The sequence below is a fragment of the Colias croceus genome, chromosome 1, assembly GCF_905220415.1.
Source record: "Colias croceus chromosome 1, ilColCroc2.1".
Lineage (NCBI taxonomy): Eukaryota > Metazoa > Arthropoda > Insecta > Lepidoptera > Pieridae > Colias > Colias croceus.
In genome coordinates, this window is record NC_059537.1 from 8,931,407 (window position 1) to 8,951,345 (window position 19,939).

The 19,939-nt window shown below is 33.6% G+C and overlaps 2 protein-coding genes across 3 annotated transcripts; one reads left to right on the top strand and one right to left on the bottom strand.

Moving 5' to 3' along the window:
* On the bottom strand, nt 1-15,563 carry LOC123693229 (A disintegrin and metalloproteinase with thrombospondin motifs adt-2-like). The gene is made up of 13 exons (XM_045638233.1): nt 15,252-15,563; nt 10,686-10,861; nt 9,068-9,239; nt 8,392-8,712; nt 8,043-8,251; nt 7,559-7,750; nt 7,122-7,250; nt 6,536-6,650; nt 6,105-6,245; nt 5,208-5,420; nt 4,718-4,841; nt 2,847-3,022; nt 1-738 (listed from the first exon to the last, which is right to left on the bottom strand). The coding sequence occupies exons 1-13, from the start codon at nt 15,324-15,326 to the stop codon at nt 472-474; spliced, it is 2,310 nt and encodes a 769-aa protein (XP_045494189.1). The 5' UTR covers nt 15,327-15,563; the 3' UTR covers nt 1-471.
* On the top strand, nt 12,186-19,673 carry LOC123693425. 2 transcript variants are annotated; one of them, XM_045638527.1, is made up of 3 exons: nt 12,186-12,320; nt 17,732-17,938; nt 18,695-19,673. In XM_045638527.1, exons 2-3 carry the CDS (start codon nt 17,800-17,802, stop codon nt 19,594-19,596), a joined length of 1,041 nt encoding a protein of 346 aa, XP_045494483.1. In that variant the 5' UTR covers nt 12,186-12,320; nt 17,732-17,799; the 3' UTR covers nt 19,597-19,673. The 2 variants fall into 2 exon arrangements, with proteins under 2 accessions (XP_045494483.1, XP_045494475.1); XM_045638519.1 differs by lacking the exon at nt 12,186-12,320 and having other exon boundaries at nt 17,481-17,938.
* Nucleotides 19,674-19,939: the final 266 nt, after the last annotated feature.

Sequence of the window (19,939 nt, forward strand, 5' to 3'; positions counted from 1 at the left end):
TTTATTATTTTATAAATCTAAGAATTAAAATAAAATAAACTTATATGCTATAATTATTATATTGACTAGCACATGAACAAATACTTGTTGTATTTTTGACAATTATATTATTATTAATTGTAAAATAAATTTTATATTTCTACAGAAGTACCTAGGTAGACAAAATTTTAAGACAGTAAGATATCATTCAATCGAAATCATAAAATCAAATTTACTCTAAAAACTCTTTAAAATTAATTACTACTACTAGTTAGTGATTTTTAAATTGAATTCGTACTACTATAAGAAAACATAATATGTAATTCAGCAAGATCGATTGAATTGCGAAAACGATAAAGTATCCAAGCTTAAAATAACGACTCTACATTTTTAAAACGCACTTATATGTATGTCATTAAATATTACAAGCACATACAGATTTAAAATTATGTTCAGCAAACCACTGGAATAGCGTAGTACCCATAGAATATATTAATTCTGAGTTGTTGATGAATTGTTTTTTGGCGGTATGTCTACGTAGTCCATAACCTCCCAATTATCTTCTGGCTCTTCGGGCATTTGGGGTGGAATAGCGGCACGAGCATATGGAGTTCCTTTATCATCTAACGAAAGGTAAGATCGTAGAGCTGCGAGGGCGTCGTCATCGTCGGGGGCCGCCCGCGCACGCGCGTTGAACGGCCCTCCCACGTCTTCACTTGGCAGCTCCCAAATGTGATACTGCGCAGTCATCTTGAAATTCTATGAACATAAAATGATTGAAAAAAAAATATAAGAACATAATAGTTATACATATTAGTTATATTATGACTAGATGAAGAAAAGATAGGGTACTTTAGGTAGTTGATTGTGATAAACATAAAATTATAATAAATGAGATAGTAAACGTAGGGAATGTTGTACACCTACGAATTTAGGAAACTTTTCGTGAAAATGGTTCTTTGAAAACGATCAAAGTTGATTTAAATAAATGCATTGGAAACAAGTGACGGTAGTTTTATTTAAAAATATTGTGTTCCGTTTTTATACTTCCGACATATAGAAGATAATTATTTCCACATACATATTATTATGCTGACTTGAACGCCTTGACGCGAGCCACCGACTAGGTACAATAAATCTCATGCGCATGTATTTACATCCGCAATTTAATAAGAATGATAACGCAACATTAATCTTTATTACTTATTAATTTTAAGAAATCCTATCAGATTTACTTTTACTACGTCTGTAACTGACATCGTTGCTTGTATTTACAAATTTCGAAATATTCCGCATTATGTATTTTGACGGGCTATCTGCACTATCTTCTTGTATCAAAATATTTGTACGTATCTTTTACCTTTGTTTATTAAGCACATAAAAGAAGGACTATACACGTCAAATGACGAAAATAATATGTCACGGTCTAGTTCAAACGTTCCGATTAATCTTGACAAATTAGTGAACAACAAAGTTTACCTTAAATTGGTAAATCATGAGCATGACGCACAGACAAGTCATAAAGCATGCTGTTTGTTGTACCAATAACCCTTCAATTCCGTGACGTCTGCCGACTTTGTTATGAGAAAATGAAAATTCTACTAGCGCAGCGTCATGTTAACTTTTTTTATTCGTAGGTTACTTTTACACAACGTGGAAATCAGATACTAAAATAATATTTGAGAATGTCACACATATAAAGCTTTGTTAAATACTTTAATACCCATTAAATTAAAATATTTATTTAATTTATTAAAATCATATTGTTATCAGCATGCAGCAGTTGCAGATCTGGTTTTAATGGGTATTTTTCTACTTCATTTATTTAATTTACACATCATTGACATAATATTTTGGAAGTGAAATTTCTATAGGCGCGTTTAGAGTAAAAGTTCAAGGTTGCGTCATGGCAATACCTTCCGTCATGGTGTGGTATCTTTGATCCTGGAAAAAGAAGTTTCAATTTTGACACGTGTGCTCGGCATATACCTACGCTCTTTTAGATAATATTGAATGTACGTATCATCGATGGACTGTAGCGCCTTCAGTACTAACAAATCGTCAAACAATAACTCACATTATTAACATTTACCTATACATATTCAAATGAGTTAGCGAACCAAAATGTTAACAATAGAAAGCAATATTTTAAGTATCTACAGAACACTAATTAATATAATACCACAGACTAATAATAATATACTACGTATATAATACCGTGACTAATTATGCTACACTCGAAGTAAAACCATGCTATCTTAACGATTTTATCATGTTTTAATAAGCTAAAAGCGTAGTTTATAAGTATTTAAGTGACGCTGGTGCATGAGTTGGCCTTATCTTAAAGGCAGTTTTATGGTCCATTTGATTGAACAGAGCGCGTGAGATGACGTCCGTGTTGACAAACAATAGGATTAGAGCGCCCGCCAAACGCTTATTTTGTCTTTAATGGCTCTACACAATGCAGAAATTTGCTAAGCATGGCATTTGTGGATTTTGTCTTTGTTAAGTAAATATGTTTCTTGTATATATAACATTTTTGTTGGAAAGATTAGTGAAGACAGATACCTAGTATTTTAGATAGCCAAATTACTTACAACATACACATCATATATACATATATGTATATCCCTTCTAATAAAAATATTATCTTATCTTGTTAATATTATGTACTTAGTTCTCTGAATGAAGATTTGATCATAGATAGTAATAGTACGTTCTTGGATGATACATAAAAAGATCAACATGGATTTACAATTGAGATGTTGCATTTAATTTGGAGTAGATAAAATTATTTACATAGAGTTGTAACTACTTCTTGGAAAAATATTAAAATATTCATTAGTATAATAGAAAATACCACTCACCTCGGGTAGACAATGGTGTTGAAGACAATAGTAATTCGTAGAACCATCATGGTGGCACCAGGTGCCGTCTGGGAAGTACGGGTCGAGTCCAGCGTCGTTTAGCTCAACCCTCGGCGCGTAGAAGCCGCCGCCGGCCGCACGTCGACAGAATATAGCACAGCCCATCCACATACGAGCTGATTAAAGAAATTTTTTTAATTAATATCTATGTGCTTTATTATGTTAAATAAATATTTATTCAGTTTTTTTCAATCGCTGTTCGTAAATCGTACATTGAAGTCAGTCACCACCAAACCAAGTATGAAATTAACTATGTTTGACAAAATTTTCACGTACCTAAGAAAACGTGTGAAAGCCTACTGCCAATGTTTGTTCATTAATCATTTCTTTAATGCTAATAAAACACGCGTAATCCCATCGGATGGTGCGATGTTTTATGAAATATTTTAGGTGGTATCAAACTTGTCAGTACACAGGAAGACTGAAATTATATTTACATTACATTATAATTACATATTATTGTATGACGATTCTTTTATCGTGATTGCTGTTACTGATACACTAATTAGATTGTGCAGTAGGGGCTCAGTGGTGAGGACCTCGAACTTCAAATCGATAAGTCAGGTTTCGACACCAGGCGAGTAATAATTTATTTCAATTTTATATTATGATATATCAAAAGGTTAAGGAAAACATAGTGAGGAAATCCGGATGACCATGAATGAAAAGTTCAACGATATTTGACGTCTGCCAACCCACACTTAGCCAGGAGGCGGATTATGGCCTGAAACCTGGGAGGCCCGTTTCCCAGCAGTGGAAACGTATTATTTATTTATTTATTTGTTTCCTCTACGTCTCACAGTGAACATAAATAGAAAAAGTAAAGAAAAAAAAACTCACTTGTAAGTACAATAATTGATATCTGTTGTATTAAATATTTAAAGGATGAAATAGAATCATAAAAGTATGTATTATTATATTAATTGGTACAGTGGTTGACACGTGAGCGTAGAAACGAGGGATCCTGGGTTCGATTCCCAGTGGAGGCGAAGAAAAAAAAATTCAAAAAAGATTCTTGGTCTAGCTGGCAGGACACAGAAGGCTGATCACCTACTTGTCCCTAAAGAAAATCGATAAGTGAAACAGATGTATGCATCTGCCCATTACCCCACTAGGGGACATGGGACTTAACTCTATTAATTGCTGTACTTGCACTAAAACTGCAAACTACGAATATATTAGATACGATAGAAATTACCGACACGTTGTGATATTATCTGCCGGGATTCCATTCAGCTAGTTAAAATTTTTCTGTCACTACATTGCTCGATATTTAAAGTTAGACATTATAAATATTTTTTATTATTAAAACCTATAAACCGTGTATAAACCTAACCGTAAAAAACATATGAAAAGAACTGTAGTAATAAATAAGTAGGTAGGTACATTAATTAATTATCTGTATTCTCTGTGCACACGTGTGAAAATTCCCAAATTAGAGAACTATTAAAGTTGGTTTTCTATTTTTTTCGTTAAATGAAAATGTAGGTGCCTATATTTTATCAGGAATAGTAGTTTCCTTCCTTGTTTTGGATAAAACCGACATTCCTAACTGTACGACTTGTAGTAATTTGACTGTTATCTGTATCTTACCTACACCGCTTAAATCTAGAGTCTTTGAATAAATATTTTTAGTTACATCTTTAATGTCTACTTTATTAATAATCGTAAGCAGGAAAATTTACATACGTATTATGCTTAACACATGATTAAAAAAAATATTTAGTGTTCAATAGTAACTATGGACACTGGACAGGCTCATTTATAAACATTATGAGGCAATACAACCATTAATTATTTAAATAACTTACTGGGATCGTGAGGAGCCTGCAAGCCTCCACCTCGAGAATCCAGCTCGGGAAGTATTCTAGCGTATTCAGTACATTTTCTGGCAGCTAAGTCGTTTGCGCTTACTCTCGTTTTCTTGCCGCATACCTGTTACATTCAAACATCTGCTAAAATTCACAAATAGGCGTTATAAAATAGTATTCGAAACCTTCATATTATTTTTCAGTACCTACATACAAAAAATTGATTGAAGGCATTTTCAAAATATGGTGTCTAGCTATTAATGTATTCAAACTCCCTGAAACGTCTTGACTGATTCCTATGAAAGTTGCAACTTGCAAATCAGATACGTAAAAAATAATTTAAAGTCCTAGTAGTTACATGTGGCTGTCACGACTTTATTTATTTAGTTTTTCCTTATGATCTTGTTATAGGTTATTAATTATCCATAATTTGAACCAAAGATGGTTGCATTCATCTTTTACTTATAACAATACAAATAGAAGTGAATACCTTAGTATCATCACAAAGCGCGACATCATAGGACGCGCCCTCACAGCTCGCGGCGGGCGGGCACGAGCGGCGCCGCTCGAGCGCGCCACGACCGCGCTGCGTGCAGCCGGACCGGCACTCGCCCGAGCTCCACGCGCTCCAGGTCGTGCCGGGGGGGACCGTGCTCGGCTTGTATGAGGGGTCGGTGCTCTGGCACGCGCCGCCGTCACACCACTGGAAACATTTTAGGTGGGATAAATTATTGATTTGATATCGTAAGATTTGGGGATACAGTTAAAATAACTTTATTTCGCTTCCCCGCAAGGCTTATCCGACATAGGTATGTTGGTATAGGTATTCACGCAACTTAGCACAAAACTAAACTGCTCAGCATAAATGGTGCAGTTATATCAAACGAACATAGAGCTAGAGCTAGAGCAAGACCATTCTTTCGTGATCTTATAGTGTAAACGAAAACTCGTATTCAATGTTGTTCAGTATTAGAATATTGCATAGAATCTAATCGAATGCACTAAGAACAACTAAAGAATGCTCTACGCCTGTTTACACTAAAAGAATTTGACATAGTGGGGTTAGAATAATTAATAGCATTCGCTTGTTTGAAAACAGTGTTAGAAAATCAATCCAACAAGACAAGGTGCAGAGTTTAAATATCAAATTCACAGATACAAATAAAATCAATATTTTGATGCGAATGGCAAACGCGCTTGCCATCGGTGGACGGACACAGCGGTGTGTTTTCTACATATTAAATAATATATCTCTTGTTTAATTGTTTTTATGATATTTTTTGAATTTTTACTTTACGCTTCTTTCTTATTTCTCATCTTCGTTGAAATCTAAGTTCCTTTGTGAATTTGTTAAGTTTCAATAACAAAATAATTCAGCTTTAATTACTTTTCCATTTCCACAGGATGTGCCAGGTAAAGCCGGTCCGGAGTAATAGAAGCCAGCACGGTGTGGAGTCCGGCATGTCAGCTGTGCACACAGATTGCTGCCTCCGTCCACGGGAACTGCATCTTTGTCGCGTAGCAGCACCTATAATTTTTAAAACATTTGATTAGCATAAATAAATAAACTTGCTGTATTTATTTAAGTCAGTTGGTCAAAAGGTACCTAGCACGCATGAAATTCTTTTCGCAAGGAAATAAATATGCACCAGTGACCAGACTAATCCAAAGAAGAATATTATATTTTGGAATTAGCATTGCTAATTTATCCTTTAGTGTCTTGGGATCTTTAATGTCCCTGCTACACAAATTGGTGTTAATAAACTATATAATAGAGACAGAATAGTTGTTTTAGAATAAATTCAGTAATAATCCTACCTCACATTGCTTCTTTGCTCCCCAAGTAACGCCTGGATATCCGCCGAATTTACCATGTTGCAATTCATTTGGTGTGTCTAAGTCATCTTCACTATCAAAAAGACATGTTGCCCACCTTTAAAAGAAACCCCTAAGATGAATATGCAACGAATATGTTAGTATATATAGTTAAGTGAGTACCTGTACCTTTACTTACTTATAATAAGTTTTTCAATAGATAATAATTTCCATATCGGAAAACATGAAATATCAATTCCAACTAGAATTAATGTATAGTTCAAAAACATATTAGAGAGAGAAAAACATTGCAGTTAGATATAATTTCACTTTCGTCTCTTGGATAATTATTTCTAGTCATTATCATCTAATTACTAATCATTATCATCTAATTACTAATAGGAACTCAGTTATTTTCACTATTTTATTAGTACTCATTCATAGGAAAACGAACGTAGCGAACCCTCATAAATATTTCCCTCTTGCAGATTGCACAGGCTTGTACAATGAAGTAGGTAAGCTTAGACAAGCAATAATCAAATTAGTCTCTAGTTCTAATCATACCTTTTCCACTACATGGTTAACTTACTGCAAATCAGCGACGACACGTGCGCTGCAATGTGACCAAGTGGCTTCACCATTTGTGCCGCGGGATGGTGACATAATATATCCCTCTCGAGTACACGAGTTGCCCGAACCGTCGTGGTGCATGCCAAGGCTGAAAGTATTGTACATAGAACGCTAGTCAAATTGTTAGCAAATAATTAACTAACTACTATGTTTATTCGAAAAAATAAGAAAAGGAAAAAGGCCGCTTTGCCGATGTGAATTTTTTGCGGTCGTTTAGAGCGCTATCATGCCTATAATTGGATATATTTCTTAGAATTTATCACAACTAATTTATTTTGCTATTTCATGCCAATCAAAGTTCTGTAGACTATAATTTCAATAAAAAAATTTAAACAATCAATTATGATCCTGATATGTTTTTTTGATTATACAAAGTAAACTTAAAAAATAACAGACTTGTGTCCAATTTCATGAGCGAGTATGTAGACGGAGGTGAAGCCGGCGGACGGGTAGGGTCGGCCCAAAGTGTCCGTCGTGCCGAACTCGGACACAACACAGGCGTGTGCCGGGAGACACACTCCCCCCACGGGAGCCAGACCCATCGTCACTCCGTTGCGACGACCGCCTTCCTCTGAATAGAAGTCTAGCCTGAAATTGAATATGTCTCGGTTATTCATTGTCATTTTGGATAACCGCGCATTGGTAGATTTCTTGAACTTAGGTTTACTTTTTGCGTATTTATTTAAGGCTCAGAAAAATTCAGTAGAATTCTCCTAAAAAAAATAAATAGGTAAATACTTTCTTTATAAACTTAGCTATAATAATAAAACTTTTCTTTACAATTTTAAATACTATAACATCATGCTTTATTTAAACACTTTTCTGACAGAACTATCGCGTTCGTATTAAGATGTTATTACAAATGTATTAAAAAAAATACCCAGAAAGCAGCAAAGCCATATCCCAATGTTGCGGATCATCATCATCCTCAACATTCAGGGATCGTTGGTACGCGCAGAAGGAGTCGAGCAGTCTGCCTCGTTCCGCGTGAGCTGGCAGCTCGCGGGGTTGCGACCGGAGCAGCGTGAGGCGGACCAGTGACAGCTGGATACGGGTCCCCAAAGATGGGTGGTGGTATAGAGCTTGCACCTGTGATAAATAATAGTTACTGATTTGCGGGTTGAAGTCCAATTAGGTATAATTTGATTACAATTTATATGTAGTAATAAAAATAACAAGTAAATTAATTGAATGTCAAAATAAAATATATTTTAAAATATAAAACTTACTCCATTGATGTAGGCGAGCAACATATCCCGAAGGTCGCCTTCATTGTAGTTGTGGTAAGGGTGAAAGATTTTATACGCGGACTGGTCAAGGAATAAAGCTATTTCAATGGTGTACGACGAGGGGGCGGGCTTAGACGGGTGGACGCGTGGACGCCGCGGGCTGTGGCGCAGCGGTCTGGCGTCGTCGTGCGTCAGCGGCGGCGGCGTCGCGCGGCGAATGATGTGCGCGCTGCGTCCTTGCCGTGCGGCCTCTGCGCGCCCCGCGCCTCTCGATAGTGGACGCACTTCGTATGTTGAGTTCTCGGTTACGATGAGGCCGTGCTGTGAAATTGTAACAACGTTGGTACTTTCGCATTGATATAAAATTAATTTATTTAGTACACTAGTCACTACTTATTAAGGACAATTTTTTATACATTTATTACTTATACTTAGATAAGTCACAGATTTTTTACTACACTAATAGGAAGGCATGTTATTTCAGGATGATGCGACAAGCCGGGACGATCTGCTAATCCAAAATATCTTTGTCACTTAGGGAAAAAATTAAATACAAAAAGTATTCTTTTAAAGATCGTAGTTTAAGGATAAAATGATGCCAATACGTCTATATCAAATCGCATTAATATTTGTTCTATCCAGTTAGGCGCGGAATCATAATGAATAATGTCCTTACAAAAGCATGATCCTTGCACGCAGAGATCGCAGCGACGGTGCCAGGGCCGGAGTGCAGGAAATGACAGTTTGCGTCCACATCCGACAGCGGCTCCTCCTCACCCCGCTCTGACCACACGCGGAATTGCGGTGACACCAGCCGCCTGTTCGGAACTAATTGCAGGTCGAAATTTCTGGAAAACAGTAACTTATTTGTAAAATTATGGTTTGAAATAGGAAAAAAAAGCTTACAACATATCATTAAAGTATTTAACTAAAATAGCCTTTGCGATTTTTAAGTTAAACCATGACCCTAAAAACATTCCTACATACAAATAGTAAAGAAGCCTGCATGGAACTGTTGCATAAGAATATAATATGTCGAGGAATGAGCCATGGAACTTTTTTAAATAATCCAGGATCATTTATGTTTTTTTAAGATCGAATTTGTAGAGCAACGACTCTACGATCTATCTAATAGATTTGTTGAAGATGTTTATCGACTATTTTGCAAGCACCTCGCAAACTGAAGAAGAATCGACATAAATAAGTATTCCATTATTTATATCTTCTTATAATAATATATTGAAATAAAATAAAATCGCTCTCCTTTTTGTGTTTGCCTTTATCTTAATTTTAAGTTTTAACTAATATTAAAAATGCGGAAGTAACTCTATCTGTTTGTCTGTCTTTTCTTCATGCCTCAGCCGCTGAACAGATTTGAATGAAATTTGGTACAGAAATAGCTTGCACCTGAAAGGATATGTTTTCTCCCGGAATTCCAATGGCATCGGGAAATTACTAAAGGAAAACAAATTTACTATAAAACATTTTCATCACTCACGTATCTACGTTTAGCATATTAATTATTATCTTTACAAATTAATGATTACATAATAATATACCTAAAATAAGTAAACTAAATCGAATTATTGCTTAGTCACATCTAGTCTAGTATAGAATTAATTATTTACATAATTATATTACTTATGATTGTAGGAAATAAATCTCATAATGTATTTGAGTTGAAAAGATAATGACCTTTAAGACAAAAAACTTATTACGTTTACAACATACATAAATTTTTTATGTTTTTATACTTAAATATACATTAAAAATAACGTGTACTTAGCACAAAGTATTAAATTTACGATGAACAAAATTAAATATCTTTAAGGTACCTACGGTATATTAGGAACGTAATTACGTGGTAAGTATATCACGTCTACTCCGAGGTACAGATTACAGACAGGAGGACGCAGGATCGATATTCTACTGTCTCAAGCGTAGAGTAGGTACTATAATTTATTCTGTGTCTCAAGTAGAGTTTAAAATTAAACCAAGACTAAATACATAAGTTATTACCTATCGATTTATTTTATTAATTTAATTCTGGATTAGCGCATTACAATTTTTGTTTGGGGGATTAAAAATAATAATTTTGAAATCAATGCAATGCTTTTCTTTGTTTAAAGTATAGGAATATAGGAATAGAGATCTATCGATATCTATTTTAATGTTTTTATAATAAGTTTTTATTTTTATTTTTTTATTTAAAACTAATAAATAATTATTTATATTGCCTACTCCAGTAAACAATCTATTATAAGTAGTTAATAAGCTTGATAGTAATTACAAACCTTCCGAATGCTTTAAAGCTGTAGGGAAAAGGAACTGCATCCTGTGATGAATCCGACGATGATAATGCTTCTCGAGGCACCGGCTTCGGCAAATATACAACTTGTACCTCGTCACCATCAGGGTTCCCTTCAGCCTCTTGGTTTTGCAGCAACCACGAAGAAAATGGTAATATGTTCTAAAATAACATCAAGTATCACAACAGGTTATTATAAAATGTTTTTGGTATTCATTAAAATACTGTTTTAATACGTTGTTTCTGAAATTGACGGATCACGGAAGTACCTTTTATGATTCATTGTATTAATAACATGGATACAAAGCAGTCATGGGCCGAGTGACCCAAATACATATACATAAAAAAATTATTTCCTGAACCTCTTTTTATTGTCATTGAGGTAAACACACCTATATCTTTTGTAGGATAAGCATTGAGTATCTGTTTACAATTCAAAGCTACCGTTCTAAGTTAATTGAAAAGAAAGAAGAAATCAAAATCCTATGTTAGTATGTCACGTGTCTTAAATGACACACTTTCCTAACTACTTTTTAATAAGTACATACTTAGAATAACACGACACTCGACTTATTATTATAATTTCCGCTATAGGATTACTCATACAATGCATTAGTGCTTTCTTTTTCAATAATATCAATGTGGGTATCAAGATCACGCTACTGTCGTGTGAGGAACTTGAGAAAAATGAACAAGGTCAATGATAATTTCGACATGTGTTCACTCGTGTCGAGTGCATGGCTAACAGTCGTTCTGAAATTGACTTGACTTCAAAAACATGTAGGTATCTCTATCTATATTTATCTTATTGTTTTCGTTAATTAACAAAACGGTTAATTGTCTCTATTAACTGTTATTCGTCGACACGCATGTAGAGCAACAATGCCCAACAATTTCATGAATTTGATGACCTATTTCGTATTCATGTTTTGTATACGTGTTTCATAATTAATTTAAATTATTAAGCAAATTTCGGGAGATATCCATAGCAAACATGGTTTAATTAAGTAGTTTCGTTGATACTATAAAAGCGCTTAGGTAGGTTTCCGACATAATTATGAATGATGATAATTGAATTTCAATACTAAAACTTATTTACGTTGTGATTTAATTACTTAACAAAACCTAATTATTGCTTAATTTCTCACAGTATCTACATAAAATGAAACCTCTAAACATTTAAAACTAGTCCATCCAAAATATAGAGGTTAGTGAAACCGAAATTGTCACCACGTGAATGAGCAGGGCATTGATAAATTAGCGCTTGTAAGCAAACTAAAAGGGAAAGTCAAACTATTTGATTTTCTATCGTAAGCCTCAATGAGACAAAAGCATTCCATGGTATTAAGAGTTTGCAAAAAATGCGAATAATTAATGTTTAAAATCAATTATGGTAGTAATTCGACTATTACGTTATAGCATTGCGGATGAAAGTGACTTCATCAGTCATCATATTCGAGCTTAGCGTCTCGTCGTCGCGTCGCCCGCAGTTGAAATAAAACGGGGCATTATGAATCATCGCACTTCGATTGAAAACTCTAAATACGTGCCGTTAACTGTTGTGTAACTCACTACGTGATCCAGTACAGTGGAACCATAACGCCGCATCGTCTTATGTAATGTAATTGCCAAAATAAAATTATCGGTCCAAATGGTTACGCGAATTGAGGTGAAAGTAATTTAGACAAATTTTATAATAGTACCGTAGTATTATCAGTCATAAAATTATGTCACAGAGCATTTTTTCACCCACTTACTGTTCAATTATATTATTATAGAGCTATAACGCTTTTAATAAAAAAGAGTCATTAAAATAGATAATATTATATCAATTTATTTCAGACTGTTAATCTTTTTTTGCGGAAGAACAAATGGATAAAAATACTGTTTGTAGTACCTACTTACACCTATGTACTTATTAAATACAAAAATTATATTTAAGGTTGACTTAAGTATTCGAATTTATGCTTATGAATTATGATAAATTTAATACATCATAATATAATATGTACCTTCATAATTATTGTTTGCTTATTTTACCACGTTTAATTAACGTAGGTACAGATACATATTTTATTGTGTGATTCATGACAATGGAAATCACAACAGAATAAATTAGACATCCGAAACTATCTCCTAAAAAGGAATAAAGAAGGGATAGAGAGCGAAATACTAATAGGTATTAAATATTTATTTGTCCATTTTTAACATATTAACATTTAATAATTAGGTGAACACCATAGAAACGAGAACATCAGTTTACTTATTATTATTAAACACTTCTGAATTTAAATATCATGGCAACGGTTTCGTTATTTTCTTACTGTTTTTCAAACAAATGCGTTGACTTGAATGAATTACCGTTATGATTGTGAGTGACAGAGTGACACATGTTTTTAACACTTGAGAAAGTGCATTTTCTTCAGGAACACTTATTTGATATTTATTGACAAGGCTTCGAAAAGGCCGTTATTTATTTGTAACTTTCATGAGTTTGTTAATCGGAAATTTATTTTATCTTACTAGAATAATACTATAAAATAGGATGAGTAACATGCTGGGCGGAATCTGAATGCTAATAGAAATTGAATCAGTACACATTATCTAAAGGAGTACCTTAACATTAAATGAGATAAAAGAAAAAAAATTATGTACTTTTCTGTTGCTTTATTAAAAGAGAATCAAATTAGCTCGTGATACTATTTTACAGGTATAATATACAAAGCTGGCAAATGTAAACATTTACCCCATTCTTGTAATTCAACTGACTGGCTCGTGTATAAATTTCTACCGCGCGGTTTCACCCGCGGATGAAGTATGAACCCGTTGGCCAAGTATTTTCAAAATCTGTTCAGTAAATTTCCTTTGAAAGAGGAACAAACATACATCCACCCTCACAAACATTCACGTTTATATTATACTTATTTAATCCACTATTGCATTAGGTATATTATTTAAAAAAATCCTGTGCAAGAAAATTTTCACTGAATTCCATTGAAAAACGTAGTACGAAATCGGACTCAAATCTATTTTATAAAAGGAAGTATGAAATAATATAAAAAAACTTGAATAAACCCTTGAAATAATGAGCTTTGTAATCATATACAAGTTTTTATAATATGTTTCTAAATATGTATTTGAACACTAAGTATATACTTAGGTACATAGTACCTACCACTTTTGCGATCTATGCTCTACGACAGCAGAATCACAAAAATCGACTCTATTCACTAACTATTTTTATATTTAATTTTATTTTAATGCATGCATAATTAATAAATAGGTAATACAATAATCAATAATAATGTATAATTAGAAATGTAACAAATAATATTTTATATAATTATGTCTAATAAGCTGAATGGATTCGTGTATAGGTACGCCATTGTAACAGTGTAATAATAATAATTAGTGTGAACACAGGCTCCTGAAAAACAGTTTATAACTATATTAGGAGCCTGGGTCATTAAGTTTTTGTAACATATGATGGTGTAAATAAATGATTTATTTATTTATTTATTCATCATCATCACTTAATTCAAATGTTAATACAGAAAAATATATGCAGCCTATAATATATTGCCTAATTTAATTAACTTTACTGTAGTCTTCAATTTTTAAGATCAAATAAGTATTAGAACTCTTAGGTTTAATTGTACCTATAACTTGTTTGTGACTTATGTACCTAGACCTACATAAATGTTCGATGTATAAAACCTTATTAATATCTACTAATATGCTTCCAATAAACATGTATATGTACCAAATATGTAAATTACATACCAAAACGAAAAGGTTAATATTGACAGAGCAATACGAGGAGCAATTACAAAAGATGTCTCGTACTTGACATTACCACAGACATTACACTTGCCATGAGCAAATAGCCGAGATACACACGTGAATAACGCTACGAAAAGCTACGGAGAGTTCTTGAAGAATTTAAAGGTTTCGATTTTAAGATAATAGTAAAATATTGAATAAGTTTTATTTACATTTATACAATATTTATAAATTTATGCAATTGAAACCTATATAAAGACAAACAGTCCCGACTGGTTCGTGTTCTATGTTGTATTTATATAGATTTTTACTTATGGAAATTGAAACACTCTTCACAAAAGATGGGATATTTGGCACAGCTCTGGTGCTATTGCATATTTTGTAATAGATATGTCTGCAATTGGCGTGGTCTCATGCCAAATTACTTCTCCTATGTACCTACTTAAGTTTTGCTTATAAAATAAGTAAATATTATCTTACCTACCTATTTAGTATACTAGTAAATAATAATTATATACTTAGTTATTTAAGAACACATAATATTATATTTTTTTATTAGCATGTAAGAATAATGGCATAATAATTAATAAATAATAGATATCTAAGTAATTAATTTATAAGTTGTTGAATTTTCTTTTTCATATCTACATTTCATTGAGTAATTTAATAAATAAAATTGAGATATGAAAATATATAAAATAAAATTAAAATATAATACAAGAATTAACTTTAAATATGAAGAGCGCCGCCCGCCCTCGCTTTTACTTACGGGAAAATGCGCAGGCGTACCGGCTCGAAGCGTGAAAAACAAAACTACTATCACTGTTTTAACTTGAAACGCCATAGTCTTGTAACATTTCACTTCAGAGATTCGTTTGAAATTAGCAAAGAAACTTTTCAACACTTCTTTATAAAGACGGAAATATCATGCAGGTTATTTGAATATCATAAATGCGAACGATGCACTGTGCGACAAGGAATCGATCCGTCTGCTATAGAGATTAGAATGCGTACACTTTTGCCTCGTCGGCTACCGAAAGACCGAATAACCACTGCGTGCCCCTAAAGTACACCTTTCGCACCTCGGAGAGAAAGTTGGAGGAAAGTGCAGATTTTGGCTGTCATGTCACCGCCTACACTCGTCCCCGTAGGAGCATTGTAGCGAGTCATCCATCACTCCGATCCAACGGGCGGTCGCCCGCGGGCGTCTGCAGTCTTATTAACTAAAACTTTATTAACCAAAACAAATAAACGCAAAGCCACTTATTGCAAGTACCTACATATAGCTACATTACATCCTACTATACATCTAAGAACTATTTTTCGGATTACGCAACTATTTCTCTACTATGCTTTAAATTATAAGCTTATTATTGTATCATTTCAGCTCTTTTCATTTTTGCAATGTTTGTACGAAACTTTCTAATAAATTTTCTTTTATCTAACTGTATAATTACAAATTACGCGTATCTTTAACCCGCATCCTTTTACCATACAAATTGATTACAGAAAGCAAGAGACATGTGTATCTTCATTCTTCATAGACTGATAAACTGAAGAATACCTATAAATAAATAAAGAAATATAATTTTTTATAAGTATAATAAAGAATATAAATTTAAAACCTAATTAAGATAATAAATTTACCTATTTGAGAAACCGTGTAAATATAAGTAGGAATACTTACTAGAAACAGACCTAATTATTATTTTTAAATTGATATGCCGTAATTACGAGCTTTTACAATACCTATGTAGTTTGAAATAGGTAGTTAATCCTGTAATCAAAATTTAGGCTTATTAGACTACTACTTACTACTACTACATCGTGACAAAGTAGCGTAAGTAGCAAATAAATAATATGTAGTAAGTTCACCCCAACTACAGCGGTTTCAAGTGGCAATGCGCCAAAAAGTACAACAGCCTCGCCCTCGGACTCTAAAAATCGTTATTTCCTTTAACGCAGCCTAGTCAATATGTTTCATAACTAGTTATATTGAAAAGGTTTACTATTTCAGTACTAGTACCTACAATATTCAGAAACTATAGAGAGTGCAAGTTCTTAGATAATTAATTATTTCTTCTGTGGGTTAAAAATATAATATTATGTATGTAAGCCATATATCTATAGATATATAGTTTTCATTAGAAACACAATGAATATATAAATGACAATGAAAACTGCTTCATGCGTGATGCGCCCCTGCAAATACGATGCAGGTAGAACTTTTGGCTTTTTGGTCCTTATATAGGCTTGTTACGCTATATTGTTATCGGTCGTAGAATATACATAATTAATTATGTTTGTTGATTCTTAATACTTACTGTATTTGGTTAAATAAAATACTTTTCCTGAAAAGTTTATCGTACCTTAATCGATCGCTAATTATATTGCCGTAAGTCGTAACAATGTATGTAGTTAGTATAATATGTAACTAATAAGACGTAAATGAATTCCCGTCTCCCCTTGTGTGGTATGGGGCGAATTCATTGGGTCTAGGTTTCGTTGACCGATTTTCTCCAAGGACAAGTAAGCCTTCTGTGTCCATAAAGACCGGGACGTTTTTTTCATAGACCCCATCGGGAATCGATCCCCCTCTGCTCTACGCTCATGAGTCAACCACTGTACCAAGGGGGCAGACAGATAGCTAGAGCCTAATAAAGAGCTCTATTATTAGATATTATCGTATGATCTTATAAGATTGGAGAAGTATACCGCTTGTGTAATTCCATTTCAATTTACATTCATATTGAATTATATCTATTTATATATTTACTTTGAGTACCTATGTAAATATGTGATCGTCATTTACTCTTCGTCGTCGTAGGTGCATTACTTATCTTGCAACGCTACAATATTCAATTATAAAATAGCTATTGAACGTACGTTTTAATACTTATTAATACTTTAAAAACGGCGAAATTAAAAAAAATATACAGATAACGTGCTAACCTACAGTTATTTTTGCCGTAAAGAGCCAGTGACAGTCAATCCAACGTGCGTTTCCAGCACGGCACAGGTAGTGCGATACGAGCCTGGAATACTAAAAGATACCCAATAATTATATGCTTAGACCTTAATCATAATTTTGCACACATTTCACGATATGATGAACAGTGTCGTTCATGGCGGCCACTTCGCACGCACGAAAACAAAGTAATAAAGCCGGTTAAGCGTATTTTGAACCGTTTCTTTATACAGTGCACATGTTTCGAGATCGGTGATTCATTTGTGGCAAAAAAACTTAAGGGACTTCGGTGTACGCGGGTGACGCAGCCGAGTCATTGATCCCGTTGCGTTCCCCGGCGGCCGACGCCATGTCGGAGCCCGCGACTCCTGCGGCCGCTCCGCTGTTCCCGCCGCTCGTCCTTGCGATATTTATTGCGTGCGTCGCCGGCGCTGCAAGCCTCGCTAACTGCGCTTTGATAGCAGCAATAATAAGACGGGCGAAAAACGGTAATTAACATTCATTTCTACTATAATATTTTGATTTTATGTCAACATATTATGTACCTATATTAAGGTACCTATAGGCAGATCAACAATTATTATTATATTAAGCGCTAGATAACAATAAATAAACATATTTCACTAATTTGTTCAATTATATATGTATATGTAAAGTAATAATTATATGTACCAATACCGTTGTCTTCGTATTGCAATTTAGATCTGGACAAAGTTTGTTTATATGTGCAGTGGAATGCAGATGAGTCGTTAGAATCAAGGTCGACATTCGACCACAGTCGATCTAATAAAAATCAAAAGTTTGATACATTATAATATTTTATAAGATTTCGATAGATTTTAGAATTAACGTTAGGTAGTTACTTACTAAAACTTAAAATAAGTATTAGTTAACTAATTCCTTTTAATTTTGATTTTGAAGATATTTGACTTGTCGCTTTGTATTTTAAGTTTTATTAAAATATACAAATAGCCGCTCACCCCGGCTAGCTTAAGATGAGAATAAAAATAAAAAGTACAATAAGTATCTAAATTTAATAAAACCTCCCTTATTTTGGAAGTAGGTTAATAATAGAATAGAATTTTTTTAAATAGATTCAGTATTATCATGGACCAAATTAGTCCATGGTATTAACTATTATAGAATTGACTAAGTAGGTATTATACTGGTACACACATAAGAACTAATCTAATGAGGATTTTTTTAAGTTTTAAATTCATTACAAGTAGTCATTCTCTTTTCAGGTCTATTTTGTTTCATCATCCAATTATCGATAGCAGACTTCATGCTGCTCAGTGTTTCAATTGGGCCCGAATTATGGTCACGTAACACACAAACTTGGGACTTTGGCAGAAGCAGTTGTGTAGCATTCAGAGGAATCAGTATTTTCGCATCGACTGCATCAATATACTTAGTGGCAATTATAGCATTACACACACTAGCGACCATAAATCTGGAAGATAAGCTCGCTGCCCAAAAAGTTAAACGCAACAGTACTGAGGAAGATGAAGAAATGCGGTCTTCGCGTCACAGCCTGGTTGCTAGCAGCGATACATCTACTCCACCGCGAACAATGAATTTGGACTATCGGCTCGTTGATACTAGAGTTCCAATTGCTCCACCTACATTTTTTGTATGGTTTCTGTGTGCCTCGCTAAGTATCCCCGAATTCACATTAGCCACAACAATTCGTCTTGACCATGGTATTGTTTGCAGTTTAGTGGATTCCAGTCATAAATTAAACATGCATTTTATGTTAGCGCTATTTAACTTTTTCCTACCGGTTTTAATCATGACAACGATAAGCTTTCTTATAATTTTCAAGTTAATATCTAAAAAACGAAATAATTTTAATGAATTGGTACCAGCTTTAAAACTGTCTCTATGCCTCATCGTGGTTTATTTTGTAATGTGTGCTCCGCGAACTCTTTTGAATTTGTATGGAATTTATTCTACAGCCACAATGGATAGTGCAAAAGAGCATACTATAATTAATGAAGATTGGTTAAGATTCATCAATTTGATTTGTAGTACCTTACATCTTTTATCAACTTTAGTACGACCCATTCTATGTATATCGTTATTACCCCGAATACGAAAGAAGTTCTCGTTTGGATTTGGAAAAAGAGATGCAGAACATGTTTAAGTAGATGAATAAGGAAAACGCCTTATATTCGATGTAAATTGCAATAAAGTAATAGTTTTAAAAATACATAACTATCTAGTAATAAACAGTTAAGTATGTATTGATTTATACTGTATATTATTTTGAATATGCCCTAAACAATATGTAGAGGTAATAATTTAAACGATAAGTAATTCATTTAAGAGATCTGGACATAAGCATTTTATAATTGACAATATAATATAGGTGTACCCTTATCTATATATTTTTGAAACGATGAATCCAAGCTTCTCTGTCTAAAACAGTGACCATTTGAAATGCTTATCGATAGGATACTATAATCACTCGTCAAAACAGTATCATG

Bases quoted from the DNA above. Each gene is read 5' to 3' on its own strand.
- LOC123693229 (XM_045638233.1), bottom strand. From the start codon at position 15,326: ATGGCGTTTCAAGTTAAAACAGTGATAGTAGTTTTGTTTTTCACGCTT. The intron at 6,246-6,535 runs GTAGGATTATTA...TAAAAATTATAG, and splicing joins GAGCAAAGAAGCAATGTGAG to GTGCTGCTACGCGACAAAGA. The intron at 739-2,846 runs GTGAGTGGTATT...TTATGTTCATAG, and splicing joins AACACCATTGTCTACCCGAG to AATTTCAAGATGACTGCGCA.
- LOC123693425 (XM_045638527.1), top strand. From the start codon at position 17,800: ATGTCGGAGCCCGCGACTCCTGCGGCCGCTCCGCTGTTCCCGCCGCTC. The intron at 17,939-18,694 runs GTAATTAACATT...TTCTCTTTTCAG, and splicing joins AATAAGACGGGCGAAAAACG to GTCTATTTTGTTTCATCATC.